General features: G+C 41.3%; 3 protein-coding genes across 4 annotated transcripts in view; all 3 read right to left on the bottom strand.

The window, feature by feature from the left end:
* Window positions 1-762, bottom strand: part of evlb (Enah/Vasp-like b) — a 71,833-nt gene extending 71,071 nt beyond the window's left edge. The window contains exon 1 of the mRNA XM_034075723.2: window positions 392-762. Coding sequence (XP_033931614.1) covers window positions 392-396 — 5 coding nt within the window. The 5' untranslated portion in view covers window positions 397-762. The remainder of the gene's footprint in view (window positions 1-391) is intronic.
* Window positions 763-4,231: 3,469 nt separating this feature from the next.
* On the bottom strand, window positions 4,232-12,901 carry LOC117439723 (echinoderm microtubule-associated protein-like 1). Its single transcript, XM_034075735.1, has 7 exons — window positions 12,742-12,901; window positions 8,495-8,683; window positions 7,730-7,859; window positions 5,566-5,682; window positions 5,129-5,160; window positions 4,935-4,961; window positions 4,232-4,658 (listed from the first exon to the last, which is right to left on the bottom strand). The coding sequence occupies exons 1-7, from the start codon at window positions 12,899-12,901 to the stop codon at window positions 4,384-4,386; spliced, it is 930 nt and encodes a 309-aa protein (XP_033931626.1). The 3' UTR covers window positions 4,232-4,383.
* Window positions 12,902-18,972: 6,071 nt separating this feature from the next.
* LOC117439706 (bromo adjacent homology domain-containing 1 protein) overlaps window positions 18,973-24,687 on the bottom strand; it is a 43,804-nt gene continuing 38,089 nt past the window's right edge. For both annotated transcript variants that reach the window (XM_034075706.2, XM_034075707.2), the window contains exons 3-7: window positions 23,698-24,056; window positions 23,242-23,401; window positions 23,026-23,105; window positions 21,454-21,545; window positions 18,973-21,050 (exon numbers count right to left, since the gene is read on the bottom strand). In XM_034075706.2, coding sequence (XP_033931597.1) covers window positions 20,861-21,050; window positions 21,454-21,545; window positions 23,026-23,105; window positions 23,242-23,401; window positions 23,698-24,056 — 881 coding nt within the window. In that variant the 3' untranslated portion in view covers window positions 18,973-20,860. The remainder of the gene's footprint in view (window positions 21,051-21,453; window positions 21,546-23,025; window positions 23,106-23,241; window positions 23,402-23,697; window positions 24,057-24,687) is intronic.

Here is a 24,687-nt window from a genome sequence, read left to right as displayed (position 1 = left end):
TTTCCATGACAACACCCCCTTTTTTTTCTGCAGACAACTTCCACGTGACACATCACACTGCGAGCTGGAGTCAGAGATGTCAGATGTTATCATCAAAGCCCTCTCGCTGTGATTTAAATGTGCTGATCTGAGAGCAGATCTTAAAGGTGCACATTGTGTCGGCCAACAGGTGACCTGCCAGTCAATAAAGAAGCGTGTTCCTGTGATTCACCTTTGTGATGCGGTGATATGCAACATCACAGGCCTCTGAATGAAACTGCGCCAATGAAACGCACAATATGCCGGTTAATAGGCTGTGTATTGTGTCGCTATAGGCTATATCCCATAATAATGCGCAGTGAATCACAGCAGCCTGCGCCTTATCGTGCAGCAAAGAGCAACGCATGCTTACCTCATCCTCCCCTCCTGTCCGCTTCAATGAGATGGATAATGTATGATCAGTGCCCTTGAGTCGTAGTAAAAAGGGTCCAGCAGCAGCACCTCTGGGTGTTTGGATCCAAACAGCGGCGGTGCCGGAGGAGCCTGCAGCCGGCGGGGTGTACAGATGTTGAGGTCTGGAAAAGGCGACAGGGTGTGGAGAATGCTACACGGATGCCCACAGTTTTTAGGTCTGTCTTTTAAAAAACGTCAATTATAAAAAAATGTTCTCCTATGTCTCGTTCGTCAGGCGGCTGGTGGTTCGGTGGAGGCCATCTCAGAGGGGAGCACGCCGTCCGCAGGTCGAGAAGCCGGGCGGAGTGGCTGACAGCGGCTTCTGAGGTGCCATCTTTTCCTCCCTGCAACCACTGGGAGGCTGGATGGAGAGGGGAGAGGAGAGGAGAGGGAAGGCGAGGGGGGAGGGAGAGGGAGCAGGCTGCTGTAATATTAAGTGGAGATGGTTTTGCTGCACGGTAGCGCCCTCGGCCTGGTCATGCAGCTACTGTGCAGGCAGCATGTATGAAAAACAAACGCACACCGGCTTCTTCAAGAAATTTAAAAATGTAAATAACTTTTTTGTGTCAAAAAAATTATAATACTCAAGCTGTTCTGAAACAATTTATATATGTTCTATAATGCAAGTTAAAATGACAGTATACATTATTGTGTGTCAACTAAAACTGTGTATGATTATTTTGCATTAATTAATAAATTGTAATGTAATGTATTGTTTCTTTCTTTATTGATATTGTACAGCTAACAGCAGAATTGTTCAGCATCATTATTATTAACAATGTTGTTTGTAGCGTATTATTTCTTTAATAATTAATATTCCATATTTTTATTTTCCATTTTCATTTTATAATTGAATATTTTTGTAGTACTGTATATATTTTATTTATATTGTGATTACATTTTTCTTAATTTCTTTATAATTGAACAACTTTATATTATGGGTTTACTGTAACATATCCAATTTCTCCTAGAGAATCAATAAATGATTTCTTATTTCTTAAAACAATTACCAGCTTCACAGGAGCATTTATTTGTGACAGGTTTGGAACAATCTGTGCTGTTGTATTTGCTGTAAAGCGTCTCTACTGTAGGCTATTTTTATTTTATGTACAGCACTTTGGCTCGACCAAAAATCGTTTATAAATGTGCTATATAAATAAAACTTGATTTGATTTGATTACAATTCTTTAAGCTTTCAAGACCCGTAGAAACAGTTTTACATTATTGTGCGATATTTCATCACTCCCTGTTCCTGTGTGATATTCCCATTCTAACCCTCTTACTGATGACTAAGTATATGCTGTAGCTGTACAGAATCATACAGTAATTCAGTCTGTTTAGTAAAAAGCTGACGCAAGATAAAGCAGGAGATTTTATATAATAGAATTTTTTTTTTATTATAGTTTTAAATTAAACAGCTGCTATGCATCCCATCGCACTGTTGTATGAGACATCTTACACAAATCAAACCTGTGGCAGTTTTCCTTCTTACCAGGAGAGGTCCTCCTAACTTCCATGAACACAAGACCTACCTCTGTGGTTCATACAGTGGTAGGATCAGCTTATTGATCGTGAAAAAGTCCAGCCAGTGTTGTAAAGAAAGTGTTATTAAATTAGGGTCTCCATTTTATTTGTGACACTTTAATACCCACATGAATTTCTCTTTCTCTTTTTGGGTCTGTGGCCTTTATCTCCACAGGAGGGTCACACGGATAGATATAACTCTTATTATACTTCCAAACAAGGCTGACACATTTTCTCTACTGTCAGAATTTAAATATCTAATCAGTCCAACTTGAAAATGTGCATTAGACAACCTGATTTCATCACAAAAGAGATGCAGAGAAAACATAAAATACAAGAGTCATTGTGATGCGTTTTAAAAAGATGGATAACCCCAAAATCAACACACATCTTTCTGTTAGTGCTATTTATGAATTCAAATTGCTTTGGTGTGAGTTGCAGGGTATTTGGAGGTACTGGCCATATGTCTACCTTCTATTTAATATAATGAAACTTTGCAAAAAAAAAATACATTTCCAGAAATCTTGACCTGGCTACTTATTGCAAAGACTACACAGAAAAGAAAGTAGTCTCCACATGAAACTGCTCATAGAAAATTATTGTTGAGCTTTTCGCTGCTTTTAGCACCACAAGCGCCATCTAGTTCTATGTTAGAGAGGAGTACACTCAACAACTCACACTTAAACCATCTAGATTAATATATATTGCCCTACATATGCAAATAAATAAAAAAATCTTTTATTTTTGGATGAGTTGTCGCTTTAACATATTCCTGACTCAAGTTTTGTGGTATTGTATCCAAAGTCTAATGGAGTTTTTTCACAGTAGTAGTGGACATGTTGCACCAGGCTCTAGCATTTTCCACAAGCTGTCATTTAGCTGTTTATCCAACTGAAAAAGGTCATGGCACATGATTTTCAGCAATTTCCTCCCCATCAAATGTTCAGTGGCCATTCATTCCCTGCAGTCACTTGGTAAAAAAGCCTTTTCCCATCATCAGTAAATTCCCCAATACTCGATTAAGGCGACTGCACCTGTTGTTCTCCAAGGCACTGATTAGACTGTGGACAAAGATAGGAACCATTACATGAAAGTGCAGCACATAGTGCAAGAGGATCTCTGCTGGAACATAAAGTACTCAGGTCAATTAGGCACCAGCCACACACACACACACACACACACACACACACACACACACACACACACACACACACACACACACACACACACACACACACACACACACACACACACACACACACACACACACACACACACACACACACACACACACACACACACACACACACACACACACACACACACACACACACACACACACACACACACACACACACTTAGTGGCATAAGAAAAGGAAAAGGCCTCCCATTAGTGATCATTTTTGAGACAATGAGACATTTTGACTGATTCTGGTACACTCTATTTATTGCTTAAAGTGGAACATTGACTACAAAACAACAACAAACATTACAGCACACAGGAATGAGAAAAACTCAGTGACACACACTCATTGACATCAAACACAACGCGCTCAAAGACGACTAAAGACACACATCGTCGCAGTAACATTGACAGTACAAGCGTTCGGTAAAACATATGTGTGAAAAGGATTAATGACTACTACAGTATGGTCTCGGAGGAGGCTAAAAAAAGCACTAGAGCTCTCATGCTTTACTATCTTTGAAATATATAATCCTGCAATCAAACACTGCATTAACAAACGTGTTGGTGGAAATGTTCTGGAAAGCTGTAAGAACTGATGTTGCAGTACGATAAAGCAGCACAGATTCACTACAGAGGAAAATCCAGTCAGAAGTGAACTCATTTCAAAATTGTATTTCTTGTTCTTTCAACATTGGAAGAAAGTCTTTATCGCCGTTTATGTTCAAGTGGTTAAATGAGGCTTTTAATAACACCCGTTTCGAACGTTATCAGGCCATTAAATGGTTGTTAGCAGTCGTTTTTACAATCACTAATGCTTCAGAGGGAGCAATGTTATGAAACGGTTCCAATTTTGTTCGGAACAGCACATCGCACCGGCCTTGACTCTGTATGGGAGCCGCGCTCCCCCGCAAAGCTAGGAAGTAACATTATGGTTTTCCACTATATCTGAAGAAACGTTAGAGAAAACAAATTAGTATGATGGTGCCAGGGACTTCCACAGGCCAGCTGAATGCTGATTGGAGGATCGTGTTGCCAAGAGACTCTATCTGAGTCTGCGCACCAACCAAAGAGAACCAAGTCTAAACCATGGTATCTCTTCAGTCTTGACCAACCTTCAAACCTAACACTGTTAACAGCCATTTAATGCCCCAATTTAGAAACGGGTGTTTAACCATTTGTTTTGGTTCACTAAACATGAAAGCAGGGATACATTCTGGCAAATCTTTCTCGGCCCTCCCGCCTCAGTAACAAATCTGGAAATACTGGCTGGGCGATTTGACGGGGCTCTTGTAGCTGTAAAAGTCGTGCTGCGCTGTGCTCTGGCTGGTTGTGGTTTTCTGCAGGTTTAAGATGAAGGACGGGCTCGTCTTCTTCGCCCCGGGCTTGCCGCCGCCCTTCGCCTGAGGGTTGTTGGGTGCAGCCGAGCCGCAGTTGGCAGGCACCGTGGAGGTAGATTTGGCGAACTCAGAAGATCCAGTCCTTCTTGTTAGGGGGCTCAGATAGATCTGCATAGTCACTAAGTGAAGTGGTGAAATGAGGTGAGGAAGGTGTGAGTGTGAAGACAAGGGGGAGGTCGGTCAGTGGGGAAGGGTTCAAACAAAGGTCAGAGGTCAGGTAGTGTGGATATTTAAAGAAGAGGTAAGGTTCAAACGAAAAAGACAGAAATAAGGGTGCAAGGGGTTAGGGGAAGGCACATAAGTCATGGTGAGATGTGACAACAAATGAAGAATAAAATAACAGTTCCACTTTTCCAGATAGTGTGAATACATATATTTGTAGGGATGAATCATACCTTTGCAGTGTGTCACACGGCTTGTCCCTGCACAGAAACAGCACACACACAGATTCACTTACATTCAGCATTGCCATGTCAGTATTTTGCTTAATCACTTGTGTTATATCCTTTATTTAATAGAGGCTTAGAGAGCAGCGGATTCACTTTCTTGTAATGAGGCTGCCATACAAATAACAACAGTGCTCACTCACCTCCACTCACTGCTGCCGGCTCCTTGGACTTGCTGCTGTAATAATGAGAGAAAGAGGGAAAAGAGTCAAACATACAGCAACACCTAAAGAGGGTTTGTAAATGTGAGGGATCAGTGTCAGGATGACTAGCAGTTAAATGTCTTCTCTACTGACTTTGAGAATGTCATGTCTGTGGTTTGGGTTGTTTTCACAAAATACAGGATGTCATGGGTGTGAATAACCTCAATCTGATTCTGACTTCATCTGTCACAAATAATTAGGTGACCCCAAAATCACTGAAAGTGTAAATAATTCATGCCGTGGTTTGCAAGAGTTGGAGGTGAATTTGTTTCATGGATACATTTGCAAAAACATTGTAAAACTGAACTTTTATTTGGCTATATAACCACTTACAACAAGACAAAAGAAAAGGCTATTGTGAATAACCCATTTCTTACCCTTCCTGAGGCTTCTTACTCGTGGAGGCTGTGGAGGCTGTGGAGGCTGTAGAGGTGGGGCGTTTGGTGGTCTTCCCTGGACTGTCCTTCACACTACTGGCTGGGCTCCACACACCACTGGAAGGGAAATAAAAAAAGGAGGCTTTCATTTCAAAATGAGGTTTGAGAGTGCACTGCACTGTTGTTGTTTTTGGTGGCGCTTTTGTGTGCAGTTGCCATTTTTTGCAACAATACTCTTTAAGTACATTATTTCTTCAAACCTCAAAGAGATGGTTAAAGTAAAAACATATTTGACTTCTATAAAGTCACTGGCATTTTTTCATGAATGTTAACATTGAAATAAAGTGGTTTTAGTTGCAGGCTTAGAAATCTCTTGATAACCCCTTGTGTAAAATGATTATCAAGACTTTAGTAAAGATAGTTTTACACACAGTACATGGTTTGTGTTCACACATTCGAGTGAAACATCACTGTAAAGTCCATTTTATATTTCTACAGGTGCAACATGTCAGATGAAATGACAAAATGTTTCACGCATCAATTCAAACATTTAGTTTTATTGAAATAAAGTATTTCTTAAAACCCTTTATTTGAATTTAAAATAAAATGCTGTGGTTTTGAATAATGCTTAGCTGCAGACATGAGTGAGTGTGTTGCTGGATATATTTTACTTTAAAGAGGAAATATTATGCCCATTTTCAGGTTCATATTTGGTGCCTCTATTAGGACATGTCTCCATGCTTCAATGTTCAAAAAGGTCTTTATTGTTCTCATACTGCCTGTGCTGCAGCACCTCTTTTCACCCTCTGTCTGAAACCAGGGCCCAGTCTGCTCTGATTGGTTAACTGGCCGGCTCTGTTGAGATTGCACAATCTCTTAGAGATGTCCCACACCTTAGCCTATCACATACAATTTGCTGGAGCGCTAGCCAAGAAAGGGGCTGGTGTTACGTAGTGATGTCATTATGTTGCGGAACTAAACATACAGATTCCAATGGATGTGTTCCTACATGCATACAAACCTATATAACACACCAAAGGAAGGTGAAAAACATAAAATAGCCCTTCCTTCTGCCATACGAAACAAGATTTATAAAGAGAGAAAGAAGCAGCCATCAATATGAGAGAGAGAGAGAATTACATCAGAAGGGGAGATGAAATGAACTAGGGGCGAGAAAAGGCAATGATGCTGCATCTCGCTTAATTCTAATACCAAACCTGCAGCCTTAAGTGCATGGAGATGTACTTCTCTCCGTGCACTTATATCAGCACACTCCAGATTTAGCAGCAGCACATTAGGGTCCCACCGAGAGAAGCTATCACGCTCTCTGACTAACGCTATCTAATGGCAGTATGATTTGAAAGGTAATCGAGAGGAAGAGCAGAGGCCGGTCTGCCGCTTTATCGCTTTGAAATAAAGGTAAGTGTTTGGAATAATTATCGAGATTCCATGTGCTGCGTTTCTTGGATAATGGAGGGTGTGCTGGTTTCTTTTGAAAATTAGATAATGAGAAGTGAAGCTTGAGTTATGAGACGAAAGCTTCATTGTTAGCCGCTTCTTTAAAACTGTATTATGTTAATAATATAATGTGTGTATAGGCCGACAGTACTCTGTCTCCTGGTGAGTGCTGTCAGTGATGAGAAGATTCTTTACCAGAAAATCATTCAACAGTTTTACCTTGTTTGTTGTACTGCACAATTGCTGATAAAGAGTATGTTTCATTTGATTTATCTCAGGTAATAAATACAATACTGACATATTAACCTGTTACAGTATATTACTGTACATGTGTGAGTGGTGGAATGTATTGGACTTAAGCACAATTCTGAGGTACTTATACTTAAACATAAATATCCAGCAGTAACACAAATAAAATGTATATTACCATTACCTTTACTATCTGTGATATAGACACATTAATGCATCAATAATTACAATCTAAGCATTTAATGACATTATTTTTTAATTGGGAAATGATGCTTAACAAGTACTTTTGGCTATTTAGTATATTTTAATGCTAATGTTTTTGTACTCGAGCAAGATTTGAAATGCAAGACTTCTACTTGTAACAGAAAAAAACAAAAGTGTAAAATCTGAGCACATCCTCTGCATGTTCTTGATGTGGTTGTTGTTGTGTCCTGTCTGCAGACGGAGCAGCCGTTACCTGCGGGGGGGTGTGGGGCTGTAGTTCCTGGCTGTGGCGCTGGAGGGCAGCGTGGTGCTCTTCTTCAGGGAGGCAGCGCTGGAGGGCACCAGAGAGGGCCTGGACGGCAGAGCCAGAGACACTGGCCGGGCTACACACACACACACACACACACACACACACACACACACACACACACACACACACACACACACACACACACACACACACACACACACACACACACACACACACACACACACACACACACACACACACACACACACACACACACACACACACACACACACACACACACACACACACACACACACACACACACACACACACACACACACACACACACACACACACACACACACACACACACACACACACTTGTAATGTTATCAACAAGCCCGTAGCAGACTAATGTACCTTTCAAGGTTTGTTTTTTTACCAAGATTTGTCTTTTCCATTTTTTCCTACTGTTAGGAATTGACTATTCACTAAGCACTTAGTTACTGTTGCTATGCTTTCTAAGCCTTGTATTCTTGCAAGATTTGTCAACATGTGCGGTTCTAGAGGGGGCCAACAGGAGCCAATGCCCCTGTAACGCTGAGATTTAACACCCCTCTGGCCCCCCTCAGAAAGAAGAGTCTATGGTGATACCATTTGTGATTGAGACTTTGCTTAATAACACAAAAAAACAAACCTTTTTTCAGCATTATAAAAGTATTTTTCTCAATGCAAATGGCTTAAATCCCCACCCAGATCTCGTCTCACCTTTAGCACCTGATGTTCTCCTGCCACCAGCAGCAGCTGCTTGGTGTTCCTCAGAGATGTTGAGCCTCTTGAGAACATCTGCCAGGGCCATCTTCAACAGCTGGATTTCATCTTCCTGCATCTGCATCCTCTGCTCCAGATAGGTGAGCCGATCCACCACATCCAGGCCACTGGCTGAGCTGCGGTCATCTGAAGGATAAATACATAGCCAGGATTATCTTGTTGGTTTGTTATGCTTTTCCACGGCGTTACGTAACTAAGGACATGATTAACATCCATTAGAAAAACCAGCAGAAGAATCCGAAGCATCCATTTAACATTTGCCAGCCTCTTAACCATGTCTACAAATGTTTAAAGGCACATTTTTCACAGAGCAAAAGAAAGAAACAGTCAGTGAACCTTTGTCAACACACACACACACACACACACACACACACACACACACACACACACACACACACACACACACACACACACACACACACACACACACACACACACACACACACACACACACACACACACACACACACACACACACACAAAAGAGGGAGAGTACGATGCCCATGAAGACATTAATATGCAATTGATTCACTATTTGGTGACAGAAAATCTTGAGTATGAAAGAAAAAAACGTGTAATTGCAACAGTCTAATAAGAGAAGGACTGGTAAAGAAAAGTACTTCCCCATTCAGAAACCTTAGCCAAAGACTTATTGATTAAATTCTACTATAAATGCTTTTTCAAGGATCAACTCCTTTGGCAACAAGATATAAACATAATCAGAGAAAGGAATAAGCTCTTTAACATCCCCTGTTCGTGCTTATGTAGCACAAATCAAGCTAATGAGGTCACCGCACAGCTGGACAGCAGATCATAACACTGCCATCTCACAGCAGCATGTAAACAAAGGTAGCGCACATTTAAAAACACCGTCACCAACACACTATCATTTCCCTTTCAATCCGTGTTGGTATTTATACTTTTACTAATCATCAGTCCAACACAGTAACAATAGATCAGAGGTGAATACCGTGGGAGACACTGGACTGCGATGAGGAGGCAGGGGGCCTCTGGGGGGCAGCTGGACCCTCTGCCATTACACCGGACGTCTTCCTCCTCTTCCTCTCCTCCCGCGAGCACAATCTCTCGCTCCTCTTTCCTTCTCTGGCTTTAGTCTGATAGCTTGGTTCTCCCTCCATCTGATTCTGATCCACTGGCTGGTGTCCACTAAGATCTCATCTCCTTTGCTCCACTTATGTCACACACACTGTAACACAGCAGCCTCCTCTTACAGCATCCAGGCAGTATTACATTGGTGGTCGCTTGATACCCTCTGGGACACACTGATGTGTATGACAGCACTTTAAAGCCCTTTTGCTCAGGGTGTGTATTTATATAAAAGGTGGGGGTGGGGTTGATAATGCTTAAACTCAGCAGTCGTCCAATTCAACCTAAATTGTCAGTGCACATGCTTGTGTGTGTGTGTGTGTGTGTGTGTGTGTGTGTGTGTGTGTGTGTGTGTGTGTGTGTGTGTGTGTGTGTGTGTGTGTGTGTGTGTGTGTGTGTGTGTGTGTGTGTGTGTGTGTGTGTGTGTGTGTGTGTGTGTGTGTGTGTGTGTGTGTGTGTGTGTGTGTGTGTGTGCAGACTACAATGATAATCCTTCAGACTGAGCCTCTCTGACCCCGCCCCCACAGATAAACCCCATGTCGCTATGAGGGATGGAGACACGGAGAGGAAACAACAGAGATAAACCTGAAATGGGGCCTGGGCTGGCGTTGCGCTTCAGTGAACATTTCGTTCATCCTCGGAGTTACAGAGGTCACAGGGCAGGTCACTCTGAGTAATAAGGAGGATGAAGAGGAGGCGACATGTAAAACACAATGCTTTAGTGTCTTCAAGGATGAACTCCAGGGCTTAAGACAAACACAGGAATAAGGATCAGTTCCACAATCTGTGGCTATGTGTGTATTTCTTTTAAAAACTCAAATAAACCAATGATTTCCAACCAGTGTAGAAGAGCAGATGCTTCTGCAGTGACACGTACAAACAGTACAAATACTGAATATATTTCAGATTTTTATAGAGCAGTGATTGATTGAAAAAGGAAAATCGCATACATTGTCAGCATACTGTATAACACCCGAACACCATGTGTTATGAGAGGGCTGAAAAACTAGCTGACAAGCAATTCAAACAGTTAGCAACAGTTAGCTACAGTTAGCTACAGTTAGCAAGTTAAAGAACTGTATGTATTATAGACATAAATGGATACATAGTAGAAGTATAGTTTGCTAAAAGTAACAACTAGAGGGGTACAAAAGTTCATTAAAAGTAATTTACAATTTTTTTGGAACAGATAGCCAAAAGCAGTAGAAAAGGAGTTTCAAAAAGAGTTAGATACCCGAAAGGGTAAGGGGAAGAAATTGTTAAGTAATACATAAATGACAGACATAGTTTGCTAAAAGCAATAGATAATTGGTAAAGAAAAGAGAAATGGTTGGATGGCTGATTTTAACATACAGTTTGGTTAAAATAAATAAAAGTACAGGGATGTGGAAGTATATCTGATCAAAAAGGTGGATAACCTTTGAAATATTTTCATGAGAAAGTTTAGTTTAGTGTTGATGAAGCCTCAAAACCTGATGTATAGTTAAATACGAGAATATCATACCATTTTTTGTATCTATGTTCTTGGTTAGATAGCCTGCATGAGCTTTCCCTCTTGAAACAGATAATCTGCTGTGGGTGCAGACTTTCATTAACTGAGTATTTATTGGAGCATGAAGCCCGCAGTAATCTGTTTCTCATGCAGCATTGTGACTTTGTGTAGGCCTGCACGGTGGTTTCGTGTTTCTCTTCTTCTCCCGGCTGTGATCATATCCTCGTGCCACCTCCACGCACCCTATATGGGATTGGGATTAGAATAGCACATAATCCCAGCGCTGTAAAAGGGAATTAGCAGCCCAAAGCTCAATCTCTCCAACTCAGCTATACGGAAAAAAAGAAACAGAAAGGCTCCCTGAACGACGCTTTTCATGCAAATGTAAACACACAAACAAACATGAAGTATGTCTCTGTGCCTCTGACTCACTCACACGCACATGCACACACACAGCGCTAACAGTTTCAAAATGTACACGCCTATTATGAATCTTAGCTAAATGAAAATACATGAAGGCATAACTCCGGCGTAGTGAAGCAGCAGAGTGTTTTAATCTGAGCTCGCAGATGGTGTTTCTTGAATGAAGAACCAGCATCTGTCTGCTCATATCAGCACCTTGCATGCTGACACATACAGGCCACAAGCAATCCTTCATAATAGTCCACAGACACTAATATCCGTCAGGGGAAGAGGCATTTCACTATTTTCTTTCCATCGCTGTACGCACATTCCAACACCTACAGTCTGACTGTTTGGCATGTGATGCATTGGACAGGTATGCAAGTGTTTATCTTTATAGTTAACTGAACATATATAGTAACAATGTCAAAGAAGATAGATTTTGAGGATCTATACAGAGTATGGAGTCTAATCTATTTTACTGCCCTGATAAAAATATAAATGATCTTCTACTTCCGCCTTAAAGTGCCTCAAACATGTTTTCTTCTGTCACCGGTCTTTTAGGGTTTTCATACTGCCATATCAAAAAGAATGTTAGACCTTGCCAGAAGGCAACATGTTGATCATAAAATCTCTAAATATCTTATACAAGATACTATTTGTATTCTGTTAAGGGTTTAAAAGTCCTGCGAAGTTGCAGCACAAGGCATAGAAACACTGTATTGTGTTGTTATAGTTTGTCCTGTCAGCCTTTCTTTTTAAAGTCATTAATGAGTGTGTTTCAGTCCATGACAAATACACAATGTCTGCATTCTTTCCAGGAATGTTGTGTTACTTACTTCTCACTTTTATATTACTTCACACATTATTTTCCTGTTATCAAGTATCAAATTGGAAAAGCTAATGTATTCAAAGTCAAACATGTACGCATACCCATGTTGTGGTAAACACAGGGAGTGTAATCATGTCTTCTTGTTGATTATATGCATTCATACGTAATATTAAAAAGGTAAATAATGTTTAGTCATTGCTCTTTTTATTATTATCCATCAGTAAGTTTTGGTTTTATAAGATAAACATCTCTATGAATTGTCCATTTAAAAAAAAAAATGCAGTTGTTTGACCACCAAAAAGATGCATTTACCTCTATTGCATTGGCGTTTAAACAAGCTCCACTCTGTACCTGTCATGAAGTCGGTGTCCGGTGCCAGCAGGGAGTCGCTGTGGTAGCTCTCCTTCAGCGAGGGTCTCCTCTGCGGGCTGTGGACCGTCTCCTCCATCCCCAGGCCGTGGTCCACCAGCTCCTCCATGTGTGAGTCCCCCTCCTCTACGCCCTCTGCCATGTTGACGAGTGCTCCTGCAGCGCTCCTACTAAAGCCTATACGCTTCACTGACGGGCTAATTCACCTACCCCTAAATCCACCAGTGGCCACAACCTCTCGCTTTCCCTCCCTCCCTCTCCCCCCACTGTCCTGTAAGGAGGGTGTGCAGGGGGATGTCACTCAGAGAGGACAGATTAGGGACCTGGTAAGCCATCTGAAGCTCTGGGGAGAACAACACTATGAGCCCGGTGAATGTGTGTGTGGTAGAGACGCCTCACTATGGGAAACATCTTCTAAATATAAGTGAAAAGGGTATAAAACAAATCTGTTCAGTTCAATACAACTTTTTTTTGTGTTACATTTTTCCTGAAATGCTTTTTTTTTTTAAATATTCAAAAGAGTCACATCTTGCTAAATAGGATCTCATTTGCATTTTTTCTGGATGTATTGTACAATCCCATACACTTTTTGTTTTACAATACAGGTGAATAGGGTGAAAAATGTAACTTATGAAATCCCCAGAAGATTACTAACGTATCATTTTTTGTATAAGATGATTTTTAACATTTGATGTTTACATATGCAAATGAGATATTATGTGCACACTTTTTGTTATTTAGGACAAATCTACAGGAGCAAATTCAAACAAATATATATTACATTTAAGGGATGTGTTCCTTGTTTTCTGAAAGAAGACATGTTTGGAAAAATACAATTCACCATGAATTAACAATGTTTTGTCTGTCGTGTGTCTCCACTTAAAGGCCCAACAATAACTTCCTGAAAGATAAGCACCATAACTTCTCTCTGCTGACATACTGCTACTGCTTCGAGGAGGAAACAATGCGTAACTATAACTGAACTGTGTGATGAATATACACATGTAAAAAAGACACAGCAGGGGGAGATCACACAATTTGCTGTTGCATGCAAAGTTGCAGACAAGCACACAACTGCTCTCCCAGAAAGAGCTTACATCAGGCTGCCATCCGGTGTGGCCGGCCCTGGTGCACTGTTAGGATGATGAGATTCTGAGATTAGGGAGCAGAACTTGATTAATTACAGTCATCAAGAGGACGATAAGCCGGATGTGGTAATTAGACCAACAGAGAAAGACAACAGGAGCAGAAGAAAAGCCCGTTTGACGATTGTCGGGGTTACCCCCGGTGTAAGCTGACATGTTGTCTATTTTGCATTCGCTGGATTCTTTCTCCAGCAGCTGCTTCTCTTTGCTGATGTGTCAAAAGATTCTGGCCCCATAGCGGAAGCTTCCATAGCCCTGAATAATAAAAAATGCTTTGCTCTACATTTCTCTTTCTGATCACAAAAGCCTACATTCTAATGAAAGCATTGCAAAGCATTGAGCAAATGGGACTTGCGGTTTGTTATTAAAGCAACTCCAGAAACTTCATTTGGTGTTGGTTCTGGCGGCCCCTGTGGACAAAACTCATGTCTTCATAGAAGAAAGGCTGCATTTCTCATGAGCACCACAGTAATGTGTTCATGTGTGTAAAAAGTGAAAGAGGAACGCAATTTCTTTTTAAAAGAAATGAATAAACCTTTGACTAAAGAACTAATACATTATTAGTTTTATGTCTCGCAAAGTATTTCATGATTCAAATAATTCAGTATAGAAAGAAGATGAACAATTCAGGATCTGGTCAATTTTCTCTCTTTTTCGTCTTGGTTAATCCTGGCCTATATTAATTATAACCACACAATTTAACATCAAAATCAAACATCTCTACACCACTGTTGTTTATTTTTTAAGAGAATAACAAACACATGTTTGATCCTACCACAATTAATGATCATCATTTTGCAGTCCAATTTGTGAAGAAAACAAGACAATAATAAACATTGGTTATATAAACAACAAGAGAGAACTATAATAGAAATAATAACTTAGGATGTGGCATAACCATAGACTGTATATATAAAGGGCATAACCCACATTTAAAGGATACCGCAATCATTTAAATAAGGTTCAATAATGCAATTCAAACCAGATCTGTGCTTTTTGCTCATTATTGTGATTAATATACTTGCATTCATTTTTAATACCTATACATGCCGGTGTGTCTACATTATGCGTCTCATTCTTATTACTTTGCAATTCAGAATTTAATCCCACCAGCCTTATAAAATGTTTTAACCAGAGGCAAATTGTTTATGTTCAAAGAATAGGTCCTAGTTTGAATGAAGATAAAGTTCTTACCTATATATTTTGTATGCTTGCCTTGAGTGAGACTCTATAACACTGCAATTTCCCATTAGGATGTAAACAGAACTATCATTTATCGAACCAGTCTCCTTTCCTTCCATCTACCCACCTTAATATCCCAAGTAAAATCCAAAAAATAAGGAATTGGAAGATGACAAGATAAGTATGTAGTCTTCATGAAAAAAGGACAATATGGGAAGAAAAACTGACTCACTGACAACACAATACATTTACCGTGCTGCCTCATATACACCACCAAGTCTACAGGCTTTGGAGGTCAAAGTGTGTAGCTGGTTGGGTTATGAGACACACATCTTGTGCTGTGGCTTCTGTTTAACAGACACTAAGGTAGGTGTAGGTGTGTGTGTGTGTGTGTGTGTGTGTGTGTGTGTGTGTGTGTGTGTGTGTGTGTGTGTGTGTGTGTGTGTGTGTGTGTGTCTCGTGTGGCCTGAACAGGTTTAAAGGCCAAAGACAGATAATGACTGTGCTGACAGAGGACATTTGGAGAGATGGTAACACAGGCGAGGGACAGGAAGAGGTTGAAACCTGTCTCCTGCTGTATTAAAATGAACAGATGACCATGTTCTGTATGCCATGTGGTGCCTAAATGAAAAGGTCAAAGAGGGTTTGACCCCGAGCCGTGCATGCTGTCTCACTACTGACCTCCTGTGGGGATTACTCAGCATCACAGCTGCTTTTTGGAATAACTTTACAGACTTCCTATTGATCACATGCAGTCAGAGCAGCTTCCATTTATGACACATAACGAAGAAATACACAAGTCAGTGAGTCAAATTGCATTTAAATGTAGAAAATAAAGATCCACACGCAGAATTTTCACAAAGGACTTAAAATTTATAAATATTCTTTCAACATTAAATCAGTAGGGATGTTATATAATTCTTCCAAAAAATCCAAGAGATCTTCAGAGAGCATGACAAAGTGACAATAATCTGATACACACATTGCTTCTCTACTCAAAAAATATCTAGATTTTTTACTGCGCATAATCCCCCGTTTCTTCCAAATGTATCAAAATATATGTTGACAATAAGCATCGATACAGACCACACAGAAAGCAGAATCTCATCGTTCGGTCGGGTGCTTTTGTTTTTTCGAGTGAACACACTTCCTGTGTGGCATCACTAAAGGTCACTCAGTGTTTAACCCCTGCTCCTATTTACACCCTACGTGCACAGAAACCCCTCCCCAGTGCTGGCCCTGCCTTGTTGCCATGGGTGTGTCCATGCAAAGCTGCTAGAAAAGTCACATAAATAATAACATCTAATCTAGTCCATGCTTTCTGCAGGGCTGGCCAACACTCGGGAGGATGACTCAAGGCGACTTCCTTTTAATGAGCGTTCTTCATCTCCTTTTCTCCTGCATCACTCTTAGTAGCAAAAAAGACAAGGATGCATTGACCGAAAACGAGGGAGGAAGCTGCGTTGGGAGGTGGCCATGAGACAGTTCTGCACACACAGGGTTCCTGCCCTCTAGGGGACAAACACAGTCAATGCACATCTGGGAGAAAGGCAACGGCGGCCAGCTGATTGGATGCTGGGAGAAGCTGTTCAGCAAATCATCAAATCCACCGACTCATTTATTATATTCAGAGTCCTTCACTTCTTGTAAGATCACTGGAAAACCTTGTAGTTTTAATGACTTGAGTAAGGGACTGTGTGAAAATCATAAGAGTGCGGAGGACAGAACAAACCTGCATTTTATTTTATAAAAAAGCAACGTCCTCCAAATAACTTTTATTGTATTTTTTACCGCCACTTTAAAAATGAAAATGTTTAAAGTGACCCATTAGAATCTTACAAATTATACATTTTTTGCAGAGATTAAAACGGGAAAACACAAACAAACAGTCTATTGGGGCTAATACACTTTTTGAATCTAAAGTTACAACAAAAATAGAATTCTTGGGTGAGATCACCATCCCCTGCTCTACTAACAGATATTGAGTCCCACCCCTTAAGAACACTTATAAACACATAACCCGGCACAAGTAATTTTCATACAGTCCCTAATTCCCGACACTTAATGAAAACTCTCTACAATATTGTGCTAAATTTAGAGAAGGGAAACTGGTCTAGGTGTCAATCAGAACCCGAGGGATCTTCTACCTGGAGCCCAGAGGACGTACCGTCCTGTCTCAGTTGCACTGGCTCCGTCCCTCTCTTAATAGGACCAATCAATAAAGGCTCAGGTGACCATGTTGCCGGCATTCTCCCAAACGTCACTTAAGGTCAGTCAGGTTAGGCAGGAGAGCTAGAAGTCGCCTCTTATCCAGAGATATCGGGTCAGATTTGACTTTTTAAGGATGAAAGGGGAATCAAATGTGTGACTCCACTTCAGCCAGGGTGTGCTTTGGTCTGGTCTCCACCCACTGACGACTAAATGATATAAACACAACATTTACATCTCTTTCAACCACTTAATTTCTAAACTCATAAGTTACAAATAAACAGAACTAATTTCTATCCTGGAGCGTAAAGAAACAGGATATAGTTAATCAATTAGACACAGTATTTCCAAATAAGTTAAATTGAAATCTTAATATATTGTATTGTTAACTCCATTTAAATATCTCTTACTTTAAATATATTTATTACAGATCTTGCAAAAAAATACTACACTGTGCATTGGCTGTCTGCTCGTTTAAAGAGTGCCCGGTGCTTCCTGGATTCAGATATGTACACTTCATTAGAAATCGCCTGGAAGGGAGTTCCTCACTGCGTTCTATCGACAACCTCGGGTCATGTGACTTCATTCTCCTCTTCCATTCGGTCAAATCTCAATTAACGCTGTGATGACTTCAATTTGAACTGAATCAAAAATAATGCATATTCTTATCTTGTTTTTTTAAGCTCATTTTCTAAAAATAGTACATCTAAAAATATATTGCATATGCCATCTTAGGAAAATCGACATAATAAAATAGTTTTAACAAGGAGAAATTGTAAAGTAGGAGAATATATATCACCTTTTTGAAGAATCTGGGCGTTAATAGACATAAAAAAAGACCCAATCATGGGGATTTTTGTTGGGGTAAGAGGACTCGGTCTACTCGAATAGAGAAAAGATGGCTTTAGAGTGTTAGAACGTTTTTTACGGCTTATCCAATGTTGCAGAGCGGGGTGTTTGCAGTGTAGGCAAGCAATCGGGTACTCTCTATGTCTATAAGGTACACACACTCCGACGCCACTCGCTTTCTGAGTGACAGTAAAACACTTGCAGGTTAAAAGGCAATGAATGAGTGTGGTGTGAAATCCTCCACGACTCAATTAAGTATCGAACACCCTCCCACGCATTCCCACCCCCCTTCAATCCAAATACACGTCTACTGCTGCTACGTTTGTCCACACAACGCGTCAGGCCTCCACCCAGATGCCTTTTTCAAATCTAAATCACATTAACAGTGTGAATACATATTACATACATATATATACTCTTTATATAAGTATGTGAGAGCTGATTGAAAAATCAAATGGAATGACTCTAGTATATATATATATATATATATATATATATACACATACATATACCGTATATCTTCCAAGGGATTCAACAGGTTGTGCAACATGCTGACACGTTGGCCGATTCCTCTACGGGTGAAATAATAGAAATATACAGTTTACACTGACAAAAAGCAGCCATGACATCTTTACTGTTTCCTTCTCTACCAAACACACACACACACACACACACACACACACACACACACACACACACACACACACACACACACACACACACACACACACACACACACACACACACACACACACACACACACACACACACACACACACACACACACACACACACACACACACACACACACACACACACACACCACACACACACACACACACACACACACATAAATAATACACTGTAGGTCCCCCCGCGGATATATTAGTAGCTGGAACAAAAAAAAAGAAGAAGTTTGTTGTAATTAAGGAATGGATTAGTGCAATATAATAAAGGGAAGTGCTGACGAGGAGGAGAAGCGCGAGGGAGGGAGACGGGGACTCTGGCTTGTGTGACATCCTTTGGTTTATCTTCGGGGGGAGGAGGAAGAAAAATAATTGGTGTGGATGTAGAATTAGAGCATGTAGAAAAGACGTTTCCCAGATGTTTCAGGGCGCAACACGGGCAACCAGCAGAGGCAGGAGAAGTGTTTCTAACCAGTTAAGAGATGCAAAAATTAGTCAGTTAATTGTCTAGCCGATTGACTGGAAATTAATCTGCAACTATTCTGATCATTTGAGTCATTTCAGAAATGCCAAATATGGCCTGATTCTATTCAGTTAGTTTGATGGCTTTTATGTGTTTGAACATCTTTGGGTGTAGAAGTCAACTCTGGCTGTTGGAAATGATTTCCTTTCACTATTTTGAGACATTTAATTGACAAAAGGGTTAATTAATAATAATTTAAAAAAATCATTGGCTCAGCCCTAAACGGGTGCATTTTGTCTACTGATCATTTCATAGCTGTCAATCAGAGAATCTTTTTCTTGGAATAAAAGTATATTTGTTGTTCCTTCTGTAGTTGCATGTGGGGACTAGCAGCATAAAGCTATATCTGCAAGTCATAAGGCAAGTCACAGAGAAAAGCCACGGTGGAAAAATACAAGAAAAAACGATGAAGACGTCTCTATAAGCCTTTGCAGGACTCAGGAGCGTCCCGGTTCCTCAGTTAAGGTACAGTAACTCTTTCTATTGGGCAGTTAGTAGAACCTCTCTAGAACAAGGCTTCTTTAAAGGAGGACCATGGCTGAGATTAAAACATTTGTTTTAACTAATAAAATCAGTTTAGTGCCGTTTTGAGTGTCCTGACCAAAGCCTTGTTCTCGAGTTGAGTTTGGTAAGGAATAATCTCACAACCTTAGGTACAGTATTCTAGTTTATGCAGGGCCTCACTGGAGATGAAAATGTATCTGTGGCACACTGAAAGAGAGGATGGGCAGAGAGAGAAAGAGAGAGAGCTCCGCTTCCTCTAAAGCTGCTTGTTTGGTTTGATTGCCTGAAAGCCTCCTAAAAAAAAAACATCACACACCCACATTTATCCATTTATCCACACTGACAAACACTCGGTCTCCCACTCTCTCTTTCACACACTAAGAAACACCCAACTCAAATCGGGGAGAAATAAGACGACACTCTCCATTAGCTGCTCCTTCACCCCGGCTGGTTGAACACCGTTAACATTGAGCTGACAACGCAGACTTGTGTTCTCCCGGAAGCACCTTAGCGCCGGACCATTACTGAGCCGTTGGCTTACAAATGGAACAAACATGATTGTGGTGCTAAGATGCTTTGGGGGGAAACGCGGCCCTGACAGGAGCCCAGTTCAGCCTGGTGTTCTGCATTCCTGGCAGGCGAGGGGAGGGACGCACGCGAGCCTCCGTGTATCCCAGAGTGCTGTGGTAGCTGATGAATGAACATTCCTCGCTCTTTAGAAACCAGGAAGTGACGGTGCTCTGACAGAGACGGATTCTATCGCATTGTAACCCCTCTGTAGTCCACTAAAGGGATCTGTGCTTCATAATGTGTCAAACACCTTTTGCTTCTTCCCTCAAAAAGCCCACCCTCTCATCGCCCTTCCCTGTGGTCGTGAGCATCCCTAGCAGAAAAGACAGGGGTTTTCAGTCCTTCATCTACTGATCCCCCCCCCCCCCGACCACTGCCTCTGTGCAGGAGGGGGGAGCTATGCTATGATTAATTTAAGCACCCCGTCTAACCCTCTACTGCAGGTTCTTCAGGATGCGTCCAAATCGGTAGTCGTACACGTGCCGGCAGAGATACACCAGCTCGGGGTCGACGTCTGTGGGCACACAGCGGTGGGAGGGGGGGGCGAAGTTGGCGCGGGAGGGCACCACGCTGGCACTGCCAGGCGGGGCGCCTTCGGCACGCCACTTCACCAAGGCACAAAATCTGAAAAGAAATCACCAAAGGTCATATTAAATCAAACACGAATCAAATGTATCATCGCGGTGCCGTAGCTTTATTTAAGAATAACGATTTACTAAACCCAAAACAGATACGGCCTAGTGTTCCCTTAATTTATTAACAGTTGCAGTGTCTACCATGTGTGATAAGAAAAGTCAGAAAACAGGCGTACACATATCAAAGAAGGAGAGGTGTTAATTAAAAGGACCTTTTGAAAAGACTTTCTGCTACCTGCTGTGTGTGTGTGTGTGTGTGTGTGTGTGTGTGTGTGTGTGTGTGTGTGTGTGTGTGTGTGTGTGTGTGTGTGTGTGTGTGTGTGTGTGTGTGTGTGTGTGTGTGTGTGTGTGTGTGTGTGTGTGTGTGTGTGTGTGTGTGTGTGTGTACTTACCTACAGTACTGGGCTAATGGGAGAACGTAGCATCTGTCTTCTATGCAGGCCACACTATTTTCATCCTGATGCCGAGAGGCGAAAATCTCATTCTGAAACCAACAGTGGGTGTACAATGTCACATCAACACAAGTGTCTCCTGTAGCGCAGGCTGAGGGCTGAAGAAACGACAACGCTCTTTAACTGTGAGCACAGAGGAGAGAGTAATTGTTCATGTGCGATAAAACCGCTCCTGTGTTTCCACTCTACATGCCACCACCACATGAAAAAACCTGCTGTACTCCACACATGCTGTAAACATCCGTGTTGAATAGAAACATAAGCGGAGTTTCACTTTCTCATGGTGGAATTGCTCTCCTCTCTTTCTCTTTGTCTGTGCAGCACCGAGGTGGCAGAGATATCATCATTTGGCATTGTGGTTACACTGAGGTGCTGCCCAACTTTCAACAGTGCTGCTGAGGGGGAGATAATAATGTTTCCAGCAGCAGTTGCACATTTGTTTTGCTAACTTATATTAAACAAATGTATCACAAATCATCTATTATAACAAAACCAATAAATATGTTATGCAAGTAATGCAAGGGAAATAATATTTTCTCCCACAATCCCATCATACAAAATGTAAGCCTATGTTGTGAAATGTGAACACAGCTGTTCCACTTACACACATTTTTTTTATTAATTAAATAATTGAATGTTATTTTTTTCCTAATGAAATACATTTAGGAATTTTCACTGGTACAACTTTAAAGACTATTTTCACCCTATGTCTGAAACCAGAGCCCAGTCTGCTCTGATTGGTTAACTAGCTGGCTCTGTAGTGATTTGGCAAAAGCTAAGAGATGTCCCGCCCCTTAGCCTGTCACGTACAATGTGTTGGAGCGCTAGCCAATTGAAGCGCAAGAGTTACATATTGATGTTATTAGAAGTAAACAGAGGTGTCCAATGGAGGCGTTTCAGGCAGGGGGGCGGGAGGGATTTTAGCTTTCTCAGAACAGGGTGAGGGAAGGGAAAACCCCAAAATGCATAATAGGGCCTCTATAAATATTTTATAAACAAATATATGATCACCAACAGTGTGTAATTATTAACCAGTGTTCAGTACGGTGGGAGGAAATGGATACATTGTACAGCTAATGTCACTATGGTGGCTTTTCAGGAAAAACTATGGTGCTTAAAGTGATTAATAATAAAAACATCAATTTCAAGTATTCAAGAATTTGTGTTAATCTGAAACAATAAAATCAATTCTTACAATACCTTTCTCTCACACTGTCTCGCTCCTTTTTTGACTCGCTTTGTTTTTATTATTGAACATTCTGGGGCTCTATGATAGGACAGTACCAATTGTAAATAACTGTATGTTGACTAAACTAATGATATTATATGTGTTTTTTTACTTTTAGATTGGTGTGAATGTCAAATACTCATGACCTATTAAGTAGACACATCTTGAAATGTGTTTACCTCAGTTTATCTGTTTTTAAAAAGAGGACAAAGTATTTCCAATGTGCAGTTTCCGTTTTGCAAAACTGTCATTTGCCCGCTGGCCAACATTAAACAAAGCCTCACCTCACAGTGTGCGCTGGGATCTCGGCCTCCCTGTGTGTGCTCAGGTCTGTAGTACCAGAAAAGACTCATCATCAGCTCTCCTGAGGAGGCAAATAGCACACACACACACACACACACACACACACACACACACGCGTAAACAAACATGGCCACATGTCCCTTCGTCAGTCCATCCACCATATCTATCTGTGATCTCCCCCTCCTCGTCTCCCTTACCTGTTTTGGGGTCCTCCCACAGCGATGATATCTTGGCAACATATGGGAGGGATTTCTTCCTGGGGCCTGATCGTAGCAGCACAGTGTCTCTGACATGTATCACTTCACCGTCCCTCTCCACTCCTTCATAACACTGCCGCAGGGCTATCTCATCCTCTCCCTGAGACAGACACATTCACATGCACGCATACACACCCACAAGGACAGATATCATTCTCATTATAAAGACAAAAAGGAATCTGTCGCACGAAGCTGTGTGGTCAAAACACAATTATCTTTACCACCTAGAGCTGATTTATTTTTATTTTTTTGCCAGGCAGCTGCGAGGATGCTTTTCCTAGCAGGGTATTATCAGGAAGTGGAATAGGAGAGAAAAAGTCTCGACACACACAGAATAAAGCTCTCTTATATCTTGCTCATCTTCTCCACTCGAAGACACACTCACAAATAACGTACCGCTATAAAGACTTCTCTCTCCGTGGGCATTCCCACAAGCCGCCAACCGTTGGTGGCACGTCTTCGGCTGACTCTCTTTTGTTTGGTGCTGCTGAAGCTTGGCAAGGTCAACGGTTGTTTCTGGGGCAGCCGTGTGCGGCCGATGGACCGGGAGCCGTTGGAGGGCTTGTTGCTCTGTGGGCATTCAGGGGCCAGCTTTAACCTGGCCTGCGGCTTGTCTCGCCCTGACAGGGGGGTCAGCAGGTGGGGTTTGGTCTGAGTGGAAGTGGGCAGGCTGGATAGAGGGCAGCTGGAGATGGGCATGGAAGGGGGAACCAGAAGGGAGGGGCTGTGGTCACCCTGAGGGGAGGAGTAACCCTCTGGAAAAGTAAAGGGTGAACGTTACAATTATACAGCAAGAAAGCAAAATATCACATTTTCACTTACAGCTAGACCATGTCACATTTACAAGGCTAAACTAATCACTTCAGTTTACTCGGGGTGTTTTGTTACAGACTTACTAGGTGATTTATCACCAGTATCTTAAATTAGCTAAAGTTAGCAAACTTTAAGTTGCAATTGCATAAGTGCAAAGCATAATTTAAGTGGCAAATTGCATGGTTCCACCGTGAAACACATGTAAAACAACCTGCTTCCTTTATCTTATTTACAATTGTTACGGAAGGAATTACATATAAGCCAACAGCTCCTTATCAATGAATATCTAAGTCAGAGCCTCAAGAAAAAGGACACTTTCAAAGCTAATAACAACAACAAAAAGACAACAAAAAAATTAAGAAGGTTCACACTAGTTGGGCCACACAACAAGCCTGAGGCAAGTTTTACAACAAAGGACTCTTTAGTTCTTTAATTTATACCATGATAACATTGGGATATGGGGAAAGGTGCTTCAGATGTGATTGAAAAATGTAGTTGTTTAGACATTTCCAGTTCCAGTTGTTTAACATGATATTGACAATTTACTTCATTCATCTGCAGCTCCACTTGCTT

Source organism: Pseudochaenichthys georgianus, chromosome 24 (genome assembly GCF_902827115.2).
Source record: "Pseudochaenichthys georgianus chromosome 24, fPseGeo1.2, whole genome shotgun sequence".
NCBI lineage: Eukaryota > Metazoa > Chordata > Actinopteri > Perciformes > Channichthyidae > Pseudochaenichthys > Pseudochaenichthys georgianus.
The sequence above is the reverse complement of the archived record's forward strand: the minus strand, read 5'-3'. Positions and strand labels throughout refer to the sequence as shown.

Bases quoted from the DNA above. Each gene is read 5' to 3' on its own strand.
- LOC117439723 (XM_034075735.1), bottom strand. From the start codon at position 12,901: ATGGCAGAGGGCGTAGAGGAGGGGGACTCACACATGGAGGAGCTGGTG. The intron at 7,860-8,494 runs GTGAGACGAGAT...GTGTGTGTGTAG, and splicing joins GAGAACATCAGGTGCTAAAG to CCCGGCCAGTGTCTCTGGCT. The intron at 4,962-5,128 runs GTGAGTGAGCAC...GTTTCTGTGCAG, and splicing joins GCCGGCAGCAGTGAGTGGAG to GGACAAGCCGTGTGACACAC.